Consider the following 25,061-nt stretch of genomic DNA (forward strand, 5'->3'; position numbering starts at 1 on the left):
ATAGCAAACCCAAGGAAAGTTCCCAAAAAACATCGTGAGCTCATGCTGCCCGCCATTTGTCATGCTGGATACACCTGCGAGATCCATTTGCGATAAGAAAACCGTGTGCAATGCACGTCAAAAGCAGGCAAGATCCAACCCGAGAAGGTCCTGTTCTCAAGACGATCAGAATCAGAGTTGCGTGTATCAGACCTGGGAAGCTCCAAACAAAGTCATGGGTGCTTCGACCTTGACGTCCTCGAACGAAGTGGTTGTCTGCCTGTCGGTGAGCACAAGATGTGCTAAGTTTCTGCCATTTCAATTTACCCACGAACGTAGGGTTTGATTCAGCTATATGTGATAATTTACATGTGACATCATGGAAGTTCGGTGAAAAATCTTGTTGACCAAGATGGTGGTGCGTTTTGAAACATCAAGGATCGCACCTATCTCCAAGATGGCTGGACCAAACCTGAGGTTGATTCCACCCTGGATCCCGCCAACTTGCGGCTATCCAACAAACCAACAAGACTAGCCTTGACTATGAAATTACAGGGTTCGATCCAGATAGGTTTGGTGCAAATCGAAGGCAAGCCACAATCGGGAAATGCTGAGGCGGAGCCAAGCCATGCATGGCGTCATGTCAACGATACGCCTCGCTCTCATCAAGCGGCCAGTGTTTCAATTCGAAACATTGTTGTGTTTCATGCAGCACCGTCGTAGGAGAAGTGCTATCAAGGTGCTTCAGAAAACACGCATTTATTAATTCATCACACCTGTGCTCGGCTTGTTGTATCGCACAGTGTATTCTCATCCTGGGTAAAAGCACAGGACTTACAGAAAGGTTTTCGCTATTGGGGCAGTCGTACTACACAGTGCCAACAATATTTATTGTGTAGCCTTCTGGACGACGCACTCGTCTAAGTTTGGTGGCGCGATCTGTATGTGCGGCAGATGCTGTGCGGCCCTCAGCGTGACTCCAGCCGTCGAAGACCTGCAGAGGATGCAAATGTCCGGTTTGCGATCATGGTTGTGTACGGTATGCTAGTGACAGCTGATGGAAGGCACTCACAGATACCAGGTGCTGGCTCCATCCGCTTCGTCCAGAACTGCTGCTCTCTGTAGTGGCATGCCCGAGATGCTATATAGTATCGAGCTCTGCCTTGAGACGGTTGAGTAGCTCGCATAAATCCCCATGTTTTACAGATAGCACCGTTGTTTGTGGCTAGATTGATCAGCTCAAAAAACCAACTCCACCTTGCTGAGAGCGCTCAGCTCCACACAAAACAACTTGACAGAAGATTGAACACCTATCTTGTGTGCGCCCGACCTGAGGGAAGACATTCAATTACATTTGCATGCATGCAGGCCGCAGGCAAAGCAGCTACCCAGAACAAGGGCAGCAGCCTCGCGCCCGTGAGCCAGCTGAGGAACCTGCGAAACCGGCGTGGCCATTTGACCCCGACAAGATCAACATTTTCTCGGCGTTGCATGACACGGTGGAAGGCGAGATCAAGGTCATTGCAGAGGTGGCCCGCAAAGGAGACTGCCTGGCCATGAGAGCCTGCTCGGTGCGGCCCCCCTGAGCTACACCCCTTACATATATTGAGCGCGTCACCTGGAGGGTCGAGAAATGCAATCCTAGACCTGTCTCGGGAGTTCTGTGCATCTCCGATTGCACTTTTCTCAAGGGCGCACCCAAGGCGCACTCAAAGTTGCAGCCAGGAGTGCCTGATCGACTGCACATGCTTTGCTTGTTGCTCTGTGGCCAGCTGGCGTTCACCATGCCTGCTAGTAGCTTCTTGACACGTTTACCAATAAATTGGATGCCTGGGCATTCTCCAGAAGGAAGCGGTGGAGGCCCCACTAACAAATTAGAACCGGGGGGTAAAGTTCTTGCCAGCACTTGATTAAATGCTTCCTGCAACCGTCCATTGCAGTGCACGGAAGATCTCTGCATGCTCCTCAAACATAGTTTCTCATGCCATGATACCCTGGCGCTAGGATGCAGCACGTGCAGAGACCTTTGAGCGTTCAAACAATTGGCTGACACACAGTATATTGTCCCTGCACATGTTGCCAGTACGGCTCTATGTCTTGAATTGCCTAAGGTAAGTTTGACGGGCAGTGCCGCAGCACGAGGATCTATTTTGAAGACACTGCACATTGCCACACAGTCATCTCCAATTTGGTGCAAGTCATCAAGAAAAATTTCTGCAAGGGTGCGACACTGGAAGGGTTTGTCACTGATTCGAGGCTTGATTGAAGCAGCATAATTGCCTCAGCATGACAGGAGGCTAGACACCTTTTCCTTACCCCTGGTAGCTCATATGACGCATGCATGCGAAAGAGGATGCATTGCTGCTCAGACTGCTGCCAAGGCCAGTAAGGGAATGCCTGGTTCACAGCAAAGAAATCACAGAATTCAGGTGCAAAATTCAAGGAACTGACCGTCCTCATTTATGTAAGAGCACTGAAGCAGTGAAAATGCAGGTACTACCTAGTAGAATGGTTTTGACAAAGACGTTGCATGTACACACGCCCCTCAGGGCCTGATTATCAGTACTGCTGTTGTACATGTGCTGTGGACTGACACTTTCTGAAGTGTCTTCCATTTGCTGAGAATGCCAAGTGCACTGCAGCTGCAGGCGCTCGCTAGTAAACATGCCCATAAATTGATCAGCGCGGAAACTCCTTCACGCTCCACTGTTGGCCGAGGATAGCAACGAGCACATAAACTCAGGGATGGTTGCCGATCTAGGAGGTCTTCAGGCAGGCACAATAATCACAGGCACGCTACTGTGGACAGCGCAGTGCTTTGTGACCGAGCCGAGGAAGAAACGCTGCAATGCTGACTTCTGCTGCTTCATCAGCACGAGCGCAGCCGGGTTGGTTTCCTCTGCAAACTCGCAGATGGCCTTGCCGATGCTCGTGCTGCCGTCCGGAAAGGTGTGAAGCATGGTTGCCATGACCTTTGCACCGCCCGCCTTGGCCTTTGGCAGGAAGTGCTCCTTGACAAAATCCTCTGAAGCTGCGGTCTGCACATGAACAGTGGATTAAGCTGAGAGCTTGGGGAAATGGCTTGAGAAGCCAGACGGCCATACCAATTTTGCTGGCCAAAGTCCTCATAGAGCTCACCTCCTAGCGGGTAGGAGGTGACAGCCTGGTTGGCAGGTCTGCTGCAATACACAAGGCTGAACAGTGAGCAATAACGTGAACTGGGGCAGCAGAGATAGGGCGGAATATTACCATTTCCTCATCCATCTTGTACTCTCGCTCGTTCAATAATCCGACCCCGTCGTTACTGGTGACAAGTTCAGAGGCTATCGAGCTCACTTGGATGTGAAGCAGGTGGTACGTGTAACCTGCAAGTTAGCAACTTTCTTGACTCAAAGCACCTGTTTCTGCGTGAATTCTCCATGTGCAGCAACAGGTAAGAAGTGTGAAGCAGGGCTTGAGCACCCATTGCCACCTTTCGGGAAGTGCTCAAGCACGAAGTCGATGGCCTTGAAACATTCCTGAACCACAAAACACCAAACATGAGCGCTTGATTGGTATATGCCATAAAACGGGCCAGATTATATTGGAGCAGACACGCAACAAGGCACTGACGTCCTGCCTTTCCGCACCCACCTTCGAATTGTCCACGGCGACGACGATCGTCTTGCATCCCATTCTGCTCGTAATGCGGATGTAAAGGCTGTCAATTTTTTTGTACACTTTGCTCAGGATTGTTAACTCGAACACGTATAATGCCGGAACGACCCGACGAAGATCCGGGGTCCAAGATTTCCTTTTAGGATATTTTATGCCAGATGGCAGTCACGTGGGTTAAATATCTACTCAAACGATTCGATTCCCGGCGATCTCGAAAAGGAATCTCGACCTCCGTTTGACGAGACAAAGTGCACCTTGATTGTCGTATCGAGCAGACGCAGTCGCTACAAAGCGTTCACAATGGCAGTCAAGTCGCTCGTCATCTGCGTTGACAACTCCAAGGTAAGAATGCCGGCGCTGAGCTCACCTTGTTGTAAATTCGATCTTGCAAGTAAGGTGAAACCTCGTTGCAGCTTTCTGCAATGTATCTGCCAATCAATCCACGGTCGAGATTTTCGCTGCTGATGGTGTTCCATCTGATTGCAGGAGTGTCTCAAGGCGGTGGACTTCGTCCTCGCGCACTTCCCGGAAGGTGACCTCTCATTTGTTGTTTGTTCACATTCTGCTGGTGAGCGAGCGTCGGAGACTGTACAACCTATGGAAGAGAGGTCTGCGCACGTCAACAAACAGGCCGACCCTTGAGAAGGTTGGAAGAAGGGTTCCAAGGTTTTGTGCTCATGTGTGCAGGGTACACGTATCATTTGCTGCACGTCCAGCCGCGCTCACTCGCCACTTCCATCGCAGCAAGTGCGGCCGCTGCCGAGTTTGCCTACGAGAACATGGAAGCTATGGAGGTGGAGATGGTAAGCCATGATCTCAGCCTCCAGCTTCTGCGTCAGTGAAAAAACACCTTCACTTTCCAGAGTTTGGCAAGTGGTTTCATTTCTGTTCCGTTGTGGTGAGTAGCACACATCACATTTGCACAAAGCTGCCAAAGTCATCAGCAAAGAGTTCAAAGCTTTTGCGGATCTGGCTTTCCCCAAAGATCCCCTGTAGCAACCTGACAGCTGGACCTGTAAGCTCTCACATGTGAAGATCCCTGACACTTCAATTTGCAATTGCAGGTTGCTGCCTCGGAGCACTTCCTGAGGGACGTCTTCATGCCAAAGGCCGAGTCTGCAGGAGCAGAGGTGAAGCCTGTTGTGGTGGCAGTCCACAACGACAGCAGCAGCAACATTGGCGCGGCCATTTGCCACTATGCAGCCACGGTCAAGGCAGATGCACTGGTGCTCATGAGGGAGAACAAGTCAGCTGTGGCGAGATTCTTCCTGGGATCCGTCACAAAGTACTGCGCATCCCACAGCCTCACTCCCATTGTCATTGTGCCCAATAAGAGTTTGTGAATTCTAGGGGCAAGTTCGGCCGCCTTGACCGCAGACATGCTTGCCAATGGGTGATCCACTGGATGCTAAGGCACCAGCTCGACCTGCTGATATGAAAGCACCTGGTGGGACAGGCAGCCTGTAAGACTGGCCTGGCTCCGTCAAGGGGGCGCTCAGTGTTTTTAGGATTGAAAGACAGGACATGGGCAGGAAGACCACCTGTACCAGAGCAGGAAAGCTTCAACGTGTGTCCACGAGACCTGCCCAAATCCAAATCAGAACTGCAGAGACTCTGGCTTTAGGATGCAGAGCAGCAGCTGCCTCATGGATCATTGAAGAAGAGACTTATGGGTGTCCATTGAAAGGTAGTCAAAGTCCATGTCTGCTAAAGTGAACAGAACAGAATCGTCAAACGTGCCCCAGCATAAGATACAGTTGTGGCTGGCTTGCTCAGATTGCTCTGAAGAAAGGTGGTGTGATGAACGGTCAGCCTGAATCCCCTCAGATTTCTGTGCCTGATAAAAATTAGTACCTTGCACTCCAAGCTTCTGCGATAGATCTAGAAATGACATGCTGCCCCATAGAATTGTATTGAGCTGCCAACTTCCTGGCAGCTCTGAGCTGGATGCCATGCATTTCGTTTCTACTTCCCGGAATAGACCAGTGCTTGCATTGAGTGTTCAAGGCGGTCTTCCAAGGTATTGTTGCTCATGCGTACACTGCATATTTGCTGGTACACTTCAAAAGTATAACGCATAATGATTACAGACGGGCTTGCGTAAAACAAGGTGGTGCATCCTTGAAAACGTAAGCAGCCAGTCCAAACAAAGGTTCCTACAACTGAGAAGCCACAAGGAATTCCTTCTCGAAGCTAATCTAACACGCATGTGAAGGCACAAGATTTGGTGATGGGAGTCAGCTCTTGGCAGGAACTCAGGCAGGCAGCACTGCCATGGAAGCTGGCTCGCCCTGAGACAATGTTGTGACACCCTGTGGCATGTACACAGAACGGTCAAACGGCGTGGCACTCAGGCGCGCTGGTCCCGCCCTCCTCGCGCCGTAACTTGGCCCGTAGAAGTCTGCCTGCCCCGTAAGCCGCACTGCACACACACAGCAACAGACCTCTCAGCATGCGCACAGTGATCACCATCTCACCAGCACCTGTGAAGCCAAGCTCCGGCACACCACAAAGGCTTGATCATCAACGGTGTTCACTGCCCTTGAGGCTCGAGGCAAGACTGACATGGCCGTTGACAAAATTGCAAAGATCGGCTGCTCTGAAGGGCGGCACGCTCTAGGGAATACATGCACAAGGTTTGCACTCAAAAGCTTCAGCTTTCTGATGTTGGAGCGTTTCCTGCGGCGATGTCTGCGCAGCTCTGTGATAGGCTGCAGCTGCACTGTGTGTACTATATTTTTGCCCCGAGGAGCGCTCTTTGGCAAGGGCCTCTGCCGGTGACAAAGTCAGTGAGGGTTATTCTGGCCTGCTGCCAAAGCATAGATCTGTATACTGCACAGACAAAGGCTGTGCACAAGCTATGCCAGTGCCCTTCAAAAACTCTATCTCTGAAGCAGCTTAAACTTCTGCCCAACTCTTGCGCATTTCAAGAGTCAAACTGACTGAGCGCCCCTTACACCGAGCCAGACCTGCCCTTGCATATCTGACATACACCATGTGATAGAGTGCCCCCCAGAGGTCAGATTGGCCTTAGAGTCCGGAGGAATACAGAGCCTCTGAGGGGCAGGGGATTTATTTGGAAAAGGGTGGGCGCACCGGTGGCGTCCAACGGCGTTGCCTCCACCTCGAGCAGCACGATTTCGTTATCTCCCTCGCGCAGCAGCGGCCCGGGGATGTAATGCGCCTCCTGAGGCCCTATGCTGGCCCAGTACCAGCCCAGGTTGAAGCCGTTCACCCACAGGAGCCCTTTGCCCCACCCGCGCACGCTCACAAAGGTATCCGCCAGATTGCCGTCTATGCCTGGCGCCGTTTCTGTTGCATTGACGCTGAAGGTTCCCCTGCAGGGAAGTAGATCACACATTTCAGACTACCGAGATCAGCTCGGGTGTGCAAACATCACTGAAGCGGATGTGGTGCTCTTGGCAGAATCAGGGCTAGAGCTGTGCGCTGCTTGTGCAAGCTGGCATAAAGATAGCATGGCAAGAACCTTCCGACACCGCATCATGTGCATCACAACAAAACAAGTCAAATCGAGACTAGGTTCCAGGAAAAAAATTACAGCCTCCAAGCACTCCTCAGGGGTGTCTAGTGCAGCTCTGCAGATTATGGCTGCTTTTGTTGTAACATGGCACACATGCCACTCTGCTGCTCTCTCACATTTGCCCACACATTTGCTCTTGGGCAGCCCACCTGTAGAAAATGGGGCCGGACTCGGCGGCGCTGGGCGCGCGCAGCTGCCCGGCAGCTGCCCGGCCGGGCACAATTGCAAACCGCGCAAGCGTCCTGAGCAGCTCGGTGCCTTCGGATTCGAATATGAACGATGCCGCGCCCGGCTGGCTGACTGGGTTGCTGCTGTAGGAGATGTTGCTGAGGTCATCCAGCTGGAGTGGGTAGATGTGCCATCCAGTCAGCACCTCACCTGCAGGATTCCACCAGGGGCTTCAGTAAATAGTTTCTCTAAGAGGGACAAATCCCCTTGTAAATGCCTGTGCATGTGCACCTGTGTGGTATCTGCATGCATGTCTCAGCATTGGTGTTTGTTGGATTTGTCTTTGCATGTGCAAATGGGCAACATGTGCATGCATGCGTGCACCTGTCTCGAGCACTTTCAGCAGAACTAGAGCTGCCAGGACTGTACCATACAGTAACCCAAATGTTGCAGCTGTAGTTCACGGAAACGCTCAGACATGCATGCGCAGGCTTGTGTTGCAGGACATAGGGCTGCTACTTTGGGCAGATCATAATACAAGGTGTGCATGAAATGCAGCAGTGCACACCATTGAGGGTGACGTCAGGGGATACAAGCCCCTTGTAGTCCCAGACGCAGCCAAAGTTCACCCGCCCCAACGCCTCCACCAAAATGTCCAGTGTTACCTGAGCCACAGGATTCCAACATGTCAAGCCCCTGTTTCTCCAAGCCAAAGCTCCTGTGACTGCACTGCTCAGCAGGTCAGATGAGAGGGCATCATGCAAAAGCTGCATCCTGCCGATATTGTTACTATTATTATACCTTTTTCCTGCCAGAGGCAAGATGCGTATGCAGACACGCTGCGCGTAAAGGCTGCCCCTTGTTGGACTCGACAGAACCATGCAAGACCCAATCAACCGTGGGCACGGTGCTCAGAAATAACCGGTACCCGCCAGCAGGGAAAAATACTTACATGTTTATTGACCTCCAGCACCAGCACGCAATAGGATGCATGAGACGACAGTTATGCAATCCCAAGGTGCATAGTGTCGTACATCACAAGAGGATGAGTCAGCGCACCTCGCCGCTGGAGGTGGAGAGGCTGGGCAGGGGAAGCTTCCTGGGATTGCTGCGCTCGAAGAATCCCACAATCTTCCCATCCAGCAGCACCTGAAATGGCACCCATGGAACAACTTAAAACAGATCTTGGACAGCAAATACAAATGCTGCACAAATCACACCAGGCGCTGTTGTAAGGCTGTCCTCTGCAGTGCTTTGCGCTGAATTTTGCTGTCTTGCCAGCACTGAATGGCTCGCCAAAGAAATAAGAGAAGAACAGTGCTGTTGAAAAAGGAATGGAATTTTATGAAAAGTCAGACGAGGTGACTCACCCTGGCATAATCCCGCACAGGCTCGCCGATGTCCAGCACGGCATTTGACTGAAGCGAGGTCGCATTGACTACAGTCCGATACAATATCAGTCCGCCCCTGCAATCAAAAGCTCCTCAGATACTTGTCCCTTTCAAATGCAATCCCATATTTAGAAAGGGCGCCCTCTTTGTGGCATGGCACTTATTCCCAGTGATTTGAAATTTGCAATTTTTTGTGATGTCTGCAATGGAAAGCAAGATATGGTGCTCAGGAAGCTGGTGCACAGAGACTGCACTGCAAACCTGCAGATGTCCTTCACTCCATGCAAGGCCTCAAGTAAATCCTTGCTGTGCCTGGTGCTTGAAAGCCTTTGCATCTGGCCATCTCCTTCATGACATCGGGCTTGCCAGAGGCAATTCTTTATATATCCCATGAGGGCCCCTGCCATCCGGGGCCATACATATACGGTGTACACCATCTATACGTATTTGCGCATACAAAATGTCCAAGAATGAAAGGAGGGCAACTCACGATTGGCCGTATTCCTCCATTACGTCCGGCCGGTCAGAGGCGATGCCGTCCCCTGGGAACAGCTCGAGCAGCTGGTCCAGCAGCGTGGCAGATTCCGCCAGCTCCACCGTCCCGTAATCCTCCGTTACGGGCGGCGGTGGCAGCTCTGGCGGTGCCACGCCCGTGTGCTTCTCAATCAGGGCCCGGATCAGCTGCGCGCATTTGAAATCCAGGCTGTCAGGTGGACCTTGTGAAGAGAATTTTTGGGATTAGAATGTGGTTGGCTTGCACCGGCAGCTTGCCAAGGAGACATGCTAGCCAAACAATGAGGTGGATCAGGTTTGACTGAGGTAGATCAGCATGCCGCATGCAGTATACCTTGCATCCCTAGATGGAGAGTTCCTCAACCTTCAGCTGTGGATGGGTGCCAGTGAAACAGCTACTGAGAAAATCCACCGCGAGGGCTAAATTGACTCTAGGAAGAGGTGAAGCTTTTCAAAAGTGTTGGATCTGCATGACAAAAGTACACAAGGTGGAGGGTGTGTGGGAGAGAGGCAGGTAAGCTCGCCTTGAACTTGTTGTCACCCCCGGACAACAGGGATCCCAAGCATCCGCTTAGCAGACTAGCAGATTCAGGTGCTGCCGAGGGTATCCGTCTGGGAAAATGTAGCCTCACCTTGAACTTGTTGTCGCCGCCGATGCCGGGCTGGCCGATGCCGCCGGCTTCGCTGATGGGGCAGTCGTAGTCATAGCTGGTGATGTGCGGCTGGTAGATGCTGCCCGCAATGTTGGCACCTGCGCGCATGTGCCGGCAGGTGGTCACTTGCAGGCAGTCACCGTTTGGGCCTGTCCTGGCAGGACGCTAAACACATGATGACCAGGCCGTGCCTCCTCAAAATGAAGCCAATCAGCTTGATACTAATGATGAGGAAGATGCCTGAGCATGCCATTTGCAAGTGCACAAAAGAAAACTTGACACACAGGGCAGCGCCACCAAAATACCCAAGGAGACGAATATGTCTACCACGGGTACATCTTGGTTGACGTTAGTTGGTTGATGAGTGAAAAGAAGTGAAATCTGTTGTGACAGTGGCGTTGACAGTGGGCCTGCCCAGTGTCAGAATGTACAGGCGGGCTTTGGCATAAACGGTGCCTGTCACACACAGGCAGTGGCAGTGACAGTACCACTAAACAGCGGCAAAGGTCACCTGCCCAGTAGCCGAAGTTGGATCCGCCGTGGGCCATGTAGAAGTTGACGGAGCCGGTGCCGTTGGCGTAGCTAAGGATGTCTGACAGCGTCTGCAGCATGAACCCCGCGCTCGTGTTGGCCATCACCTCACCCCAGTGCGACAGCCACCCCGTGCTGCACAACATGCAGCCAAGTCAGGCGATGCAAACCCTTATATTCCCCTCTGGGCGAGGGTGGCGATATAATTCCAGCCACATCGCTGCGACGAAGGAAATTCTTCTTGCTATATCAACCCTCTGACATTGCAAGTTTGGGAATACGGCCGAGTGCGGCAGCCACCCCGTGCTGCAAGCGCACCATGCAGCCAGATCAGGCAGCATGAACACTAGGCTTTTGCGCTTGTCAAGGGTGGAAGAATGTAGGGCCACACCAGGACAACAGTTCAATGCATGGCCTTCCGCCATTGCAACAAGAAACTGCATACCATATGCCATTGCTACAAGAAAGTACATACCTCAGCCCAGTGCAACAAGTATTCACAGAAATGCTTCCAAAGGATGACCTGATCAAGTATGATTATCAGGAACCTTGGCTCAGATCACAACACATATGGGAACCTGTATGGGGCGCTGGGGCATCCATCAATTTCGTCTTTCACCAGTTTTGCAAACTCCTATTCAAATAATTAAGATGGGTTAGAGGAGGAGTGGGGCCCACTAGAACTCGCTGCAGAAGGGCGGGGATTTGCCAAAGGGGTTCATGACCGATTGCGCCGTGAAAGCCCAGTTGACGTCCGTGCCCGGCCCAAAGTCCACCACCCTGCGGCCATGCACAAAAAATCATAAATAACAATATGGTTTGCGTGCACTGCCAGCCACTCTTGAACGCACAACCGTTTCTACAAGTTGGGCATGCAGTTCCGATATAAGCTTATTGTGATAAGCCTGCATGCAAGCTCAAGACATGCATGATCCATCAGGGAGGCCCAACGGCATCAAATGTCCTGCCCTGACCCTTAAGACTGTAATGCCTTCTGCCATAGTTTGGCCTTGGTCCGCAAAGCTAAGACATCTCATGGATGCAGGGGTGTGACTCTGTGAAGGACTCCAAAGGACTGCAAAGGGACTCCAAGGACTCCAGTAGCCTTATAGAAATGCGTCTAAAGAGGACTCTAGACGACTTCAAAGGGGACTCTGAAGGGGGACGCTACAAGAGTGGAAGGGGACGCACGAGATGACATCATCTCCATAGAGGCCCCCCATGGTGACCACATTGGGGGGGTCCGTGGTGAACAGCACAGCCTCGTCGCCCAGGGAAGCCCGCGCAGTGTCCACCAGATGTTGGAGGTACGCCTTGTCATTGAACCCGCAGAATCCGTACTCGTTCTCAATCTGCGCACAACAAACTATGACGTTGAGACATGCAGCCAAGTGACAGCTTGAGTAGGACTACTCATTATGACTACAGTTGCCAGCAGACTCCACCTTGTGCAAGTCTCCTACTGAGCGGTAGGCGCTTCGTTCTCGACGTGGACATTGTGCAACAGCACTTTGTCAAGTGAGGCTAAACCATCAAACTTTGATTCGCCTTAAAAGTGAACTCTGAGCCGTGCTACTCATGTTTAGGTTAGAAGACAGAGCCATGTGAGAGACAACATTTGATCTCTTTCCACGCTTTCAAGGCCCTAAACTCCGCTGAAATCCACGATGAGAAACAATGTCTTGCAAGAGTGTGCAGCACGCCTGAGTCATCAGAATGGGGCCCCCGCGGTGGTACAGGTAGGGTGCCATCTTGGGCAGCAGCACGTTCCAGAAGCGGTCCACGTGACCCAGATACGCCGCATCATTCACCCGCAGCTTCATCGTGCGCCCACCCTCCACCTGAACAGGACACACGATGTCAATGACGTGTGACATGATTTGCAAAACCCTGGGACACCAGAACCCAGATGTTCCATAATGACGCTGAAGTCAACAGGGGCCAGAGTGGTTGGACAGCCGGGAAATGATAACCCCAGCACACATGGCACATGCAAAGGATGGCGTGACGAGCCTGAGACTGCCTATCGGTCCATTGGAGAGGACACGATCTTGCCAAGTGACATAGTTGTAGGTCTGGTGAATCATGTTACTCCCCCTTTGGTACGAATCGGCGCGCGCCTTGGAGGAGGCGAGCCACCAGGGGAAGCCACCAAAGTCCCACTCGCCGCAGATGTAGGGCCCAGGGCGCAGCAGCACATTCAGGCCCAGCTCTTGCGCGATGTCCAGGAACCTTTCAATGTCCGCCTCGCCATCCCACTTGAATGTGCCCGGGCTACGCTCGTGGAAATTCCATGGCACATACAGCTGTACAGAGCAAGCAGCAATCAACCTTAAGTAGAGCATCAGTCTTTCGGAACATACAGCTGCGCGTCACTTTGAGCCATCAACCACGTAGAGCATCAGTCTTTCAATGCTGTAATGGAATGCTTCACAGAAAAGGAGTTCAAAAGGAGCAATGATAGCTGCCCTTTCAAAACTCTCAGATGCATGCTCTCTTAGTGCATGAGCTCCGATTCACACATAGGAGTAGACTAAACTTTAAATAAGTAGGGAGGACCACAAGAAATATAAAACACTCAATGTCTGGCCTTCCAGTTTTGCATGTGCATGTACTCTTGTTCGCATGAGCACCAGGGAAGAGACTGCGGGCATGCATGCAGCAAGACAGCAAAGAAAGACAGGATGACAGAACTTGAAAGGCTGACCTGGATTGTGTTGAGGCCCATTGCTTGCACACGCTGCAGGCGGTCCTTCCAGTATGCTGGATGGATGCGGTTGTAGTGAATGCTGCAAGAACACGTAGTCCAATCAGTCTAGTAAGCATGTATTGCAACCCCAACAAAATGGGAACAGCCGTGCTCTGTGATCGGTAGAAACAAGGACATTCTGGTAGTATATTGTGATGTACAACAAACTCTGAGTGTTTGCTTGCAGTTCTGGCTTTCCGTTTGGCCATCAAGATGCTGACGTCAGATATTCAACTTAGCCTTTCTGTGACTCCGTTTGATACAACATCCATTGATGTAATTGAACTAAATAGCAAACTCCAGAGCAATCATCGGATCGAACTAGGCCGATGACGCACCTCCCCGAAATGATCTGGAGTGGCTTGCCATCCTTCACGAAACGGTTGTTCTCGATGGTGAAGCTCCGTTCTGACCGTACTGGTGAAACATCAGAAACATTGCAAGAGGCTAAGACGCATAGTACAGATAACAAAGCAGCCACACTGAAAAACTTCAGCGCTGCCATGTCACCTAGGTTCGTGATCAACCAGCAATCGTAATCTGGGTCAACACATCCTCAAGCCTTGCCTGATTCAACAAATCTAAAATGCAGTGTACATCATCATTGATCACATGTGGAATCTGGAGTCTTTCTATACATGCCAATCCAAGCGTGATCAACAGTCACGCTCGTTGTCGTTGCCTACTTTGGAGCATGCTTGTGAATGTGAGCATTGACAGAGCCCTCAACACAAGGCCCACGCAAATTGCCCCTCTTGCACAAGCTGTCAATTGTTGATTTTGTCGTATCAGCGGTAAAGGAGCTGGCAGCCTCCGATAACGTTATTAAAAGGCAACTTATTGTAACTCATGGCCTGTCAATTTTCCTGCTGCTGAACAAGTGTACCGTCTTGTTCAGATTCACTGAATCAAAAGGAGAGTGTAGGTAATGGTGACAACGGAAGAGTGACCATGCGGCCCCCGTAGGGCACATGGGGTCACAAGTGATCTTGGCCACTGCAGGATATGATCACACGATAAAACTTTGGGAAGCCACCAGTGGCATCTGCTACCGCACTCTGCAATACGGCGATAGCCAGGTGCCTGATTGCCGTAATCTATCAGACAGAGAATTGACATTCTTGTGCAAAGTTTTCAGACCTGATTCATAGTTCGACGAATCCACTTCCTAGGAAGACTTTTGATTTTGCACTGATGTCCAGTGTGTTGCATCAGGTCAATAAGCTCGAGATTACGACAGACAAAAGGCTCTTGGCAGCGGCTGGCAACCCCCAGATCCGCCTCTATGAGGTCCAGTCCAACAACAACCAGCCCGTGCTGACCTATGATGGCCACACCGCCAACGTCACAGCAGTAAGTCCCTCCTGCACACACTCTACTCAGCCAAACTCACAATCTGCTGTTGAGCTGTGCCTGCATGTTTAACAACAAGCCTCCCCTGCATGTCGTGCATCACCTGATATGATGAGCTGCCCTGATTCACTGCTGTACTCATACTCCATCAGCTTTCTGGCTGGAAAGCTCATGACTTTTCTGCTAGACCTGCTTGGCTACGCGTTGCGCTACTGACAGCGGCTGGTCATCGGATATGCTGCACATATTGGGCTATTCCCTTTGTGTCATTTCCTGCATGCATGTTGCACTCTACAAATGAAGTGGGGCGCGAGCTGATTTCAACCTACATGATCACAGCGCTCAACAGGGGCAAAATCCCCCCACAAGATTACTGGGCAGGTACTGTGCAGCTTATATGTGCCACGCAGGAGAGTTGGCACATTGCGAGCAGGGTGCCTAATATCTTCCTTATACAGATTTCTGTTTCAATGCAAACCTGAGTCACTGCGTCTGCCAACAGGTCGGCTTCCAGAAGGACAGCAAATGGATGTACTCGGGATCGGAGGACGGCACTGTCAAAATCTGGGACATGCGCGCGCCGGGCTTCCAGCGAGAGTATGCATCTAGGGGCGCCGTCAACACAGTAGTGCTGCACCCCAACCAGGGGGAACTCATCTCAGGTGAGGCCCTGAGGTCGGACCTGGTACAACCCACAGTGCATGCACACAGCCAGATGCGGGCTTTGGGAAAGCTAGGCTTTCGTCAAATGTTTCTAAAGACGTGCGGTATATGGTGGGCTTGCTTCACATGCATGATGGGCTGTTGGCACCAGTTGAGAGGCTAGTAGGATGAAAATCTTGTGCCAGCTGCCATGGGAATGCAAGCAGCCAACCTGCGCTGCACTAGCAACCTTGCCTTTCAAGCTTGGGGTGGCATCAGGACATACCCCTGGACAACATGAGCACTGGTGTTTGTTAGGGATGTACCCTGATGCCACCCCACAATCAGGATTCCAGGGCTTGGCATTTGAGCATGCTTCACAATTGTCACATGTTTTAACAGTGTTGACATGAGTGCTCCTGTGGGCCGGGAGATATTTGTATTTTTGCACTCCTATTTACACAGCGAGGCAGTCCTTCCTCCCTACTTTGGCGTTCGCGCTGACTTGCATGCATGCATTCACTTTTGCTACGATTGTGACAAGAGTGATGTCCTGCGCAGGCGACCAGCATGGGAACATCCGCGTGTGGGACCTGACGGCCAACGCATGCAGCTGCGAGCTCGTGCCCGAGGTTGGCACAGCCGTGCGCAGCCTCAGTGTCGCTCTTGACGGCTCCCTTGTCGTCGCTGCCAACAACCAGGGTGAACCCTCTCCTTGAGCCATTATTCTCGCTCTAAGGCCCCTGAAGACAGGGGCCTGGTGTTTTGGACAGGATAATGTGTACGTATGAGGCCCCGGCTGGCGGGGGCCAGTATAAATACTGATCATGTGCCCACGTTTGATTGGGCCTTGCTTGGATGTGGCGAGTCCATCGAGGGGTAGCATTGTGGCAGCCTTTCACTGCAGCTTGACTGCAGGACGCACCTTGCCTTTTGGTAAAGCGTGCAACATATATAATATCATGTGTAGTAGTGAGGCAAGGGTTGCACAAGATCTGCTGCTTCGACAATGGTTGTAGGAGGAATCCAGGCCGTGTACAATGGCTGATACGTAGTTGTGCAGTCAGCTGTGGTGCACGTAGTGCCGGATGATGCCTATTTCTGGCCGCAAGCATGGGTAGGTATGGCCGCACAAGGGGGCGCCAATTCAGCTGCACTGACGAGTCAGCAAAAGCACGACCATGGCAAAAAGTACCATGACCATTGCAGTGAAAATGCGATGGTCCAGAGGCCGTGGCCATGCTTGTGCATTTTGGCAAATGCCGACGGCTGAAGTCCTGGTCATAGGGCCCGACGCCACTGCATGCTAAAAGTGTGAGTAATGTGATCTCTTCAGGGACGTGTTACGTGTGGCGGATGATGCGCGGAGGCTCCCTCACGACCCACTTTGAGCCGCTGCACAAGCTGCGCGCACACCCCGGTGCTTTACCTGTCCCGTGTTATGAGATTCCTTGCCAATGAGATTCCTTGCCCAAACTAAGATTTAGACACATTGATAGTTGTGTCAGCAGCAGCTGCTGCTGCGAAGAGCTGGATCCAAGAGAAGGGCATGAGGGCTGTACAAGACTGTGTGAGCTTGATGCGGTGGGATCTGAACATTTGTGCAGTGACACTTTGAGAAGCTGGTGCATGGCTGGCGCTCAGAGACTTAAAGGGTGCATTTTTGCTAGATGTCTGCTGAGCGTCTGCTTCCTTTTCAGGGCACTACATCCTGAAGTGCCTGCTGAGCCCGGATGTGCGCCAGCTGGCGACGGCGTCCGCTGACAAGACCGTGAAGCTGTGGAGCCTGGATGGCTTTTCGCTCGACCGCACCCTCACAGGTCGGGCCCTCTGCTACTTGCTCTCACTGCGTCCTTGACCTTACCTTCACCTTTTGGGCAATCTGACAGCTTTTCATGTCTTTCTGTCACCTTGTGTTGCCCTGTTATACCTCATGTGGCAAGCACAATTGCAACTTCAGTCTCTGTCAATATGGGTGGGCCCTGCTGCGCCGTCAACCAAACGTCCCTGACAGTCTGATCCTTCAACTTTGAATGGATCAGAGACCGCTATGCCCCAAGTAGGGGCATGGCTGCATTCCTTTCCAAAGAGATGAGCCTCGGAAGTGCATGTGACATGAAGCAGGATACCGTATCGCAGAGACAATTCGCTCTTGACAAGTGTGTCACAATTTTCTGCATGCACTGCAGGGCATCAGCGGTGGGTGTGGGATTGTGTCTTCTCGGTCGACGCGGCCTACCTGGTGACGGCGTCGTCCGACTGCAGCGCGCGGTTATGGGACCTGTCAAGCGGGGATGCGATACGCATGTACTCGGGGCACCACAAAGCTGCCGTGTGCTGCGCGCTCAATGACTCGGCCTTTGAGGGACGTGACGGCGACTGAGGCCGGGGATGAATTCACTTCGAAATAGACAGGCAATAGAGTTCTGCTTTACACTTTTAGAGGCGAGGAGAGCTCTAGTTTAGGAGGCTTACTGTGGCAGAACTTGTGCTGCATTAGTTGTGCTACTGACGTGGCATGGTAATCTGCTGCGAGCAGCGGGTGCTTACAAGTAATCTGCAATCATCCGATAATTATCAGATGATCTGACAAAGTAGGCCCTTGTGCAAGTAAGCTGGCAATAGCCAGCTATTGCAGCTCCCGCTTGACGCATAAGCACACAATTACGATACACTGCACTGCATGTAATGATGTGCGCACTTCAGACTTCTTTGCAGTGCACTGCAGTCTAAAAGAGAGATCTCAGCTGCCAACAGGCCGACCACAGGCGCCTGTGGCCGGCGCTTGGATACAGGATAAGGCTTTCTAGGGGTGTCAGGCCTGTAAGCTCACTTAGTCCCTAATACATCAAAGTGTACACCTAATTGATGGCGTTAAGAAATCCAAGGGGATACATCAGCATGCGCTTTTTATATATTGTGCCTTATATATATATTGTGCCTCCTCAACCCCATGCTTCACATCCCCATTTGCTCTAATCTTGGGATAGAAGATATCGAGAATCCAGGAGCATCAGTGCAGGACCAAGAAATCTCACCATCATACACCGATTTGGAAGAAAAAGGGACGAGAGTGTGTTTCAGAACTTCCTGTATGGGCCAGTAGCCGAAAGGTTTCTCGAGGACTTTTGCTGCTGCAGCTTGAGCAATTAGGCAGTGCACTTGAGGGCAGGGCTCAGGATGTCCCGCAGCTTGCGGGGCCTCGCACAGACTGCGTCGAGGGCTCTTCTAAATACACAGAAGGCTTCAGGTATGTATCTGGTCGATGGAAGGGCTGTAAGTCAACGGGTGCACAATTCCTGGGATGTGTGACCTCTGTTCTGTGATAGATTGTAAGGCCTCTGATAATACACAGAAATATTATTGTACATTTCTTTATCTCCCATTTCTGATAGACATCGAGCACCCATTAGGCAAGTGGTGTAGCAGAGCAGTAGTGTAGCGAAGATGCTCAAGTTTTCTAGTATATGAGACCCTTAAACGTTTAATTCTTCAAATATGGGTGAGAACAGAAGCTGTTCCTAGATTTACAGTTCAGAAGTGTTCTTGCTTTTACGGAAGTGGCTTTCGTCCTGTTGAGACGACCTACCTTTCCATCCTGGGTCCAGCTGCCACCATGTTGTAGATTCAATTCATTTCGAACTACAGAATGCCTTATCGCCATCGAACCTGTCGTGGTGCAGGCTACCAGCAGCAGAGGTTCGCAGGAAACCTGCCGGTCAAGAGCAACAAGTATGTGGAGTCATGGGGCACCAACAGGGAGCACATCGAGCTGACCTACAAGTTCGACAACGACAATCTGTGGACCATCGCCAAATGGGTGGTGGCGTTCCCTTGCCTGCTCTACGCCATCACCAAGTCTGAGTTCCACAAGAGCGACCGCAAGTATGGGCGAAAGGAGCGCGAGTTCATGTAAACATTGCAGCTGGTGAGTTTTCTGTGAGCCAGCGTATAGCATTCGTCAGAGGCTCTCGCACCGATTGTTTGATCTACCAGCTGATTGCGTGCTTTTGGTGATCTGGCACAGCAGTTGGTGCCTCAAAGTGCTGTGCTTTATCGACGTGGCAAGAAAGCATGCGTGCAGTGAGGGTGCTGAAAGATTGTTTACCTTCTGTGCAGGATTTATTGTGGGCAGAGGAGTGGACAGGAGGAAGCCTGTGCCTTCTAGCCTTGGCCCGCATAGAATGTTGGGCGCTCAATATGAGGATTGTACGGTTTCCCCAGAGAGATCATGATGTATGGGTCAGTTGGGCCGAGGTCCCGTCTGGAATGAATTTCTGCGATGACTTTATCACCGGCAGACTCCTAGGGTGCAATTGTGCCTTGCAGCATTCTGTAACAAAAATTCGCACGAACACATCTGCGCATGCCCGTGCCAGATCCTTTCAAGTCCCGAAATGGCCTGCCCATCACATCTGTCGTCGATGACGTCACAACCTTTAAAACGTACATGCAGCAGCCTCTGGAACATTGCACGATCAAAGCCACTCACCTCTCAAGCACACGATGCACCTTTCCCTCGACCACAGGTGTTGTCTGCATGGCAGGTGCACTTTATAATACCTGATTTGCACTCGTGATGACACTGAAAAAGGATACGTCCCATTGAAATGTCAGCGTATACTCACGTGAGCACAGCACAAGCGCATCAACATGCATTTTCGCCCAAGGTCCGGGGGAAATCTACCAGAGGCCAAACCAGCGGCCAGAGAATATGGAATAGACAGGATCCCCCGGCTTGAGCACGGCAGACAGCTTCAAGTAATCCAAGCTGCGGTCGCCGATGAATCCCTCTCCTGACAGCTTGGCATTCTGCAGCAGACAACATATGATTTCAGCTCAACACCCCTCCCCCTTATACATCTTCCACTCTCCAACCCTCTATTCCCCTGACACTCAGTCCCAGTCTCTCCGACACAATCAAGACTAGAGCTGAAGTGGGCAAGCAGCGCTGTCTTTCCCCCAGTGCAGGGGTCCAGCATACAACACACTGTTCCTTGGAGCTGAAACTGTTGCTGAGTGATAAGGCCAACTGCAGAAGATATTAGAAGTATAGAGGACTGTTCAACAGTCACTGTTGCAACCAGCGACAAGAATATGAGCACCACAAGAATGACTTGCCTGGAGGAAGAGCACTAGATCTTGCCCTCTCGAGTAGATAGCCAATTCAATTGGCATACAAGTACAACAGGCCTTCTTAGAGTGGTGCAAGCGTACTGCATACAAATCTCATCATCCCTGGTGAGGTTGTCAGTGTCAAGTTCAGGTGCCGTTGCTACCAAGAATGGCTTGCCTGGAGGAAGAGCAGTATGGTGTGAAACAGTGCGTTGTGGTGGCACAGCGTCAGGGCCGGCTCGCCCCCAAGCACTAGCGTGAAGTGCGGCTCGCGCGAAGATATCCCCAACGCTAAAATGGCGGCCGAATTCCTGTGGACAAGGAACATTCACAGGTCTCAGATTTCTCGGGTTCTCAAGGCCCTTGTTTTTGATGTCAGTAAGGTACCTTATGAAGGCAGCTTTCTGGCGTCCCAGGCAAAGCTGGGCTGCCAACAGCAACAAATTCAAGAGAGCTGGCAAGACATGTGCCATCATGTGCAGGGCCTTCTGCAGGCACCGGACTGGCCAAAATAGGCTGCTTCTCCGCCAACACTATGCATGCAACATACTTGACATGCATCAGCGTGCGATGGTTTCTAGTAAGCATTGTGATTTTGAATTTGAATGTTTGCCTGGAGAGGGCGTTGGCGTTAGGGCGGAATGAGAGGATGGCTGAGAATGCTGGCGGGGGCCGCGGGGGGAGCGCCCCCAGGAACAGGGGGCCCGCCTGCTGGGGGGACTGCCCCACCTCCTCCAACGCAAACTCCCACTTGGGCGCCTGCGCATGCATCAGCACACCCACACATCAGAAAACTCTGCCAGCACTCTGGGCCCTTGCAACGAGTCCTGACAGGAAACCCAAAATATGTATCATGGCACACAAGAATACGGCTCCATCCACTTGGGCGTCTGTGCATGCAGCGGTGAGCACACGCATGGCACAGCAGAAACGGTGGTGCCAGCACCATGCGGATGATTTCACAGGAGAGGGACCCTGCCCTAGGTCTCATGCAAACCTGCCACAGCGCCTCTCCAAAATCCATTTGGCAGAAGCAAAGGATGGACAAAGATGCACCCTGGAAGGGTCACACGACAACACAGAGCAGACAATCCGCAATGACAACAAACGCCCCAGGCACGACATGTGCTGAGCTGCATTTGCTCGCTTCACAACAACCTCAAACTTTCTGATGTAGTACAGATGAGCAGGTGGGAGAACTTTTGCCAGCCAGTGCAGCAAGTGCCTGGGTCCATGACAAGGTTTCTTTGCCTTCTGCTGTCGGGCCCAGCGCACGCTCTGGCGCTTGAGGCCAATGTACAGCACGTGGCGGTCGGTGAAGATGAGCGCTTTGTTGTCCTTGTTCTGCAGAATGTGGAAACTGCTGTTCCTGCTCTTCAAAGTTTTGTGCAGGGGCCCGTAATTGGCGAGACACACAGGGGCCAGGGATTCACTCAACAGAAAAAGCCATGCGCGAACCGTGAGGAAGGCAGCGAAGAGATAGAGCAGGAGCGCAGAGTCGGTGGGCAGCTCAGGGGACCAGGGCTTGCCGCCCCAGGAGCCGCCGCCGTCCCAGTCAAAGGCCGCCACCACCGGCCCGGCTGCCAATTGGCGCAGCCGCGCCGCCACGTAGCCGCGCGGCGTCGGCGGCAGCAGCGCGCGCGGCTGCTCGCCGCGCAGCAGCGCCGCCAGCTGCTGGTACTGGTTCACTGCCTGCACCAGCGTTCCTTTTATGAGGAATTTGATTTCTGCTGGTACCTGTTGCCGCCTACAACGAGCAAGCGTGACTATTTCCACTGTCTCTCCATTGTTTCCCTTTTTCTCCTTTGTATGGCACCCAATATCCTGAGTAGAATGGCAGAGAGCTGTGTCCTACGCACATCCATGCAAGCAAAGCACCGGATGCACATTCTTAAATCTGCCTGTGCACACCTCTTTTCTGCGTCAATGTACACTGGCAGTATTATGTGACTTCATTGAGAATGGGGAACACACCTCATTGCGCCGCGTGCTTTCCTCCTCTGTTCAACGTTACGCTTTCATATCGAAGGCAAAAGGTGCACAAGGAGTGGCAGATTGAACGCAGACCTTGAGGCAGGCGACGATCTCGGGAGGCGGCTGCGCTGGCTGTTGCCGCAGCCGCTGCGTCAGCTGCGCCAGAAGCAGCGCCTCGTCCGCGTCCGGCGCGCCGCCGCGGCTGCCGGTGCCAGCCTTTGCCGCGGCGCCGGAGCCGGCAGCCTCGGTGTCGGCATCCAGCTCTGATAGCTGCAGCCCCGTCCAGCCCAGATCCGCAGTAGCCTTTATCACGTCCTGTGCGACAACGTATTTATGGGACATCAGCACTTGTCAGCGAACAGTTGGTGCTCTAGAGCACGCCAAGCCAGAGTCAATTGCTGCCTTCCCACTGCCAGGTGCAGGTGTTGCCCCGCTCAGAACCACCCCCGTGCGTTTCACCTCCTCCAGCTTTAGACGGCCAAAAGCTTATGTTCGTCGCTGAAGGAGTGGTTGTGAGCGAGATTACGCCAGCGCTAGGTGGCAAAAAAGCAGTATTGAGTCTGGCATCACTGTCTCTTAATTGCACGCCGTACAGGGCCCCTTCGTAGCGTAGTCGGCGGCAATCCACACATGTGCACATGGGCGCTTATCAAACTGGGAAGGAGCCCCATATCTCGGACTCCCAGTCCCATTTGGGCATCAACAAGCTTAAAGACCGCTGGATCCAACAAAGAAAAAATATCACTGAAATGCTCGGGTGATTTTTGCTGCACCTTCTGCACGGTGGCGACGAGGCGGTCGAGGGGCTGCAGCAGTTCGGAGGCGAGCCAGGAGCGCAGCTGCTCGGTCCAGACCTCCAGCGTGCGCCGCCCGGTCGCCAGCCGCGCCAACACCGCCTCCAACGTCTCCACGCTCGACGGCGACAGCCGCCCGTCTCCCCGGTGCGGCGACCCCGCCTTGCCCCGCGCCTGCGCACAGCACCGCATATTTTACAGTGTACTATAACAGGAAAAGGTTTACCTGCCCTGGCGCGGAGACCGTGCAGTGCCCCACGGCTGTATGCAGCACCGCACCTAGAAATGCACGATACAAGACGGCAGCTGCACCCGCCCAGATGCGGCACCCCTGCCTTGGCCGTGGCTGCGCGCTGTGTCTCACATGCAAATGCATGCTACATGAAGAGCAGGAAGAACACAAAATGACAAGTGTGCCCTCTGGTGCATGCATGGCTGCATCAACCAAGTCTCATATTTATAGGAATGTTGGCAGACTGCATGGTGCGGCATGTACCCAAGAGGAGACTGCGCTGGCCGAGAGTCCTTGGACCAACCCAGTCATGATCGTCAACCAGCAATTCGTCATCCAAACAAGTCCAGTTTGAAGTTGCACAAAGCTCTGGCATGGTTCCGCGCCCTTTGACTATTTACCTGCAGCGACGGGCGATAGGTCAGCACAGCAGTCCCGGGCGGTGTGGCGACGCCGGCCGTGCCGGTGCCGTACCCGAGGGGCAAGGCGTCCGTAGCGGTGGCCCCGTAGCCGAACGGCGACCCGCCATAATTTCCGTAGCCGGGTTCTGGGCTGGCATTCCCTCTCGTGCTGGCCTCAAATGAGTCCTACAGTTTCACATTTCAGAACTCATTTTATAAGCCCCCAAGGGCGCGCCTCACCGGAACAGAAGAGGCAGCTTTTGCACTGCATGCTGCAAGTGCACAGCAGGCTTTCTGCGTAGACACCTTCACTTGCCAATAAATATCAGCCTGCTGACTAATCTCTGCTAGATAGAACGGTATTTTCAGCGGAAAAACTCTGCTTAACTCCGTTTGCATTGCTGCGGTTGAGATGTGTCTTAAGTCCTTTTGCGCAGCAGTCAGCTCACCATATAGCGCTGCAGCTGCTCAGGAGTGGAGACCACCCGAGTGCTGTATCCTAGTCCACTCCCGTGTGAAGCGGGGGATCCTCGTGTGTAGGGGCCTCCCCCAGAGTCCCCTCTCTGCTGCTGGGGGGTCATCGGCGATGCGATGGGCTTTGCTGCCCTCTGCACAGCACACACATGCTCAGCCTCCCTCAGTTGCAGATTGTAGATCAATCGTATAGCAATATGCAGAGGATGTGATTCATACGAAACAAGATGAGAATATGTACAGAGGCAAACTATGGTACGAAGCAAGATGATGCAAGGTGACTGTACAAAAAATGCACATTTCAGCAGCTAGGTTTGGATGCCTAGCAGGAACGGGAGAATTGTGGACACACACCAATGGGGGACCGAGGGAGGGTGGTGTCGGTTTGGGGGTGGCTGGCTTTGTAGGGGCGCTTGATTTTGCCACAGGAGTCTGAGGCTTCCCACCGCTGACAGTGATCCTCTTTGCGCTGGAAAGAAGCGTCTTCTGCCCCTCTCTGAGCTCCTTCGCCCTGAGCCAGCCACATCACTCTGTGAGGCCTGCAGAAATTGTAATTGGGCCAGAACATGCACAAAGGCAATTGTGATTGTCAACATCCCACTATTCACGATGTTCCTGCTGGCTCAATTAGGCTTAGGATCAAGTATAGGTGCTCCTGCCAGACAGTGTCTGCAGTTAGCAATAGACGCTTGACAGCTTATTAGATGGGACCAAAAGTTCCATGCAGGTACAGGGAGAGAACAAACCATTTCGCAGGCGTTGGCCTTGGCAACAGGGCGGCCAGGTAGTGCAGAGTCAGCAGCCCAAAGTACAAGGCGGTCCCAAGTCCTGCAGAGATGAACACTTCAGGCATCCTTCTGAACTCCTTCTGTCGTCCTGCTGACTCTGCTGAGG

The 25,061-nt window shown here is 52.5% G+C and overlaps 6 protein-coding genes across 6 annotated transcripts; 3 read left to right on the plus strand and 3 right to left on the minus strand.

Annotated features, from left to right (window-relative positions):
- Nucleotides 1-1,005: 1,005 nt before the first annotated feature.
- COCSUDRAFT_60714 (hypothetical protein) lies at nucleotides 1,006-1,565 on the plus strand (the record flags this gene model as incomplete). The annotated part of the gene is made up of 2 exons (XM_005650186.1): nucleotides 1,006-1,018; nucleotides 1,348-1,565. 2 exons carry the CDS (start codon nucleotides 1,006-1,008, stop codon nucleotides 1,563-1,565), a joined length of 231 nt encoding a protein of 76 aa, XP_005650243.1.
- Nucleotides 1,566-2,747: 1,182 nt separating this feature from the next.
- COCSUDRAFT_60715 (hypothetical protein) lies at nucleotides 2,748-3,654 on the minus strand (the record flags this gene model as incomplete). Its single annotated transcript, XM_005650187.1, has 2 exons — nucleotides 2,748-3,017; nucleotides 3,613-3,654. 2 exons carry the CDS (start codon nucleotides 3,652-3,654, stop codon nucleotides 2,748-2,750), a joined length of 312 nt encoding a protein of 103 aa, XP_005650244.1.
- A 282-nt stretch (nucleotides 3,655-3,936) lies between these two features.
- COCSUDRAFT_39992 (adenine nucleotide alpha hydrolases-like protein) lies at nucleotides 3,937-4,979 on the plus strand (the record flags this gene model as incomplete). Its single annotated transcript, XM_005650188.1, has 4 exons — nucleotides 3,937-3,978; nucleotides 4,123-4,168; nucleotides 4,324-4,439; nucleotides 4,701-4,979. 4 exons carry the CDS (start codon nucleotides 3,937-3,939, stop codon nucleotides 4,977-4,979), a joined length of 483 nt encoding a protein of 160 aa, XP_005650245.1.
- Nucleotides 4,980-5,704: 725 nt separating this feature from the next.
- Nucleotides 5,705-13,687, minus strand: COCSUDRAFT_46340 (hypothetical protein; the record flags this gene model as incomplete). Its single annotated transcript, XM_005650189.1, has 15 exons — nucleotides 5,705-6,058; nucleotides 6,733-6,974; nucleotides 7,327-7,555; nucleotides 7,914-8,010; nucleotides 8,405-8,494; nucleotides 8,716-8,812; nucleotides 9,227-9,417; nucleotides 9,882-10,000; nucleotides 10,414-10,568; nucleotides 11,112-11,213; nucleotides 11,625-11,785; nucleotides 12,110-12,274; nucleotides 12,497-12,739; nucleotides 13,141-13,222; nucleotides 13,521-13,687. The coding sequence occupies 15 exons, from the start codon at nucleotides 13,685-13,687 to the stop codon at nucleotides 5,892-5,894; spliced, it is 2,307 nt and encodes a 768-aa protein (XP_005650246.1). The 3' UTR covers nucleotides 5,705-5,891.
- Nucleotides 13,688-14,153: 466 nt separating this feature from the next.
- COCSUDRAFT_46341 (TOR kinase binding protein) lies at nucleotides 14,154-19,533 on the plus strand (the record flags this gene model as incomplete). Its single annotated transcript, XM_005650190.1, has 9 exons — nucleotides 14,154-14,261; nucleotides 14,398-14,535; nucleotides 15,038-15,197; nucleotides 15,739-15,879; nucleotides 16,514-16,597; nucleotides 16,878-16,997; nucleotides 17,367-17,546; nucleotides 18,861-19,105; nucleotides 19,297-19,533. 8 exons carry the CDS (start codon nucleotides 14,154-14,156, stop codon nucleotides 19,091-19,093), a joined length of 1,164 nt encoding a protein of 387 aa, XP_005650247.1. The 3' UTR covers nucleotides 19,094-19,105; nucleotides 19,297-19,533.
- On the minus strand, nucleotides 19,498-25,020 carry COCSUDRAFT_64788 (hypothetical protein; the record flags this gene model as incomplete). The annotated part of the gene is made up of 10 exons (XM_005650191.1): nucleotides 19,498-19,989; nucleotides 20,791-21,051; nucleotides 21,568-21,636; nucleotides 21,751-21,984; nucleotides 22,360-22,581; nucleotides 23,040-23,234; nucleotides 23,694-23,879; nucleotides 24,143-24,301; nucleotides 24,522-24,678; nucleotides 24,914-25,020. 10 exons carry the CDS (start codon nucleotides 25,018-25,020, stop codon nucleotides 19,861-19,863), a joined length of 1,719 nt encoding a protein of 572 aa, XP_005650248.1. The 3' UTR covers nucleotides 19,498-19,860.
- Nucleotides 25,021-25,061: the final 41 nt, after the last annotated feature.

This window comes from Coccomyxa subellipsoidea, assembly GCF_000258705.1.
Source record: "Coccomyxa subellipsoidea C-169, whole genome shotgun sequence".
NCBI lineage: Eukaryota > Viridiplantae > Chlorophyta > Trebouxiophyceae > Coccomyxaceae > Coccomyxa > Coccomyxa subellipsoidea.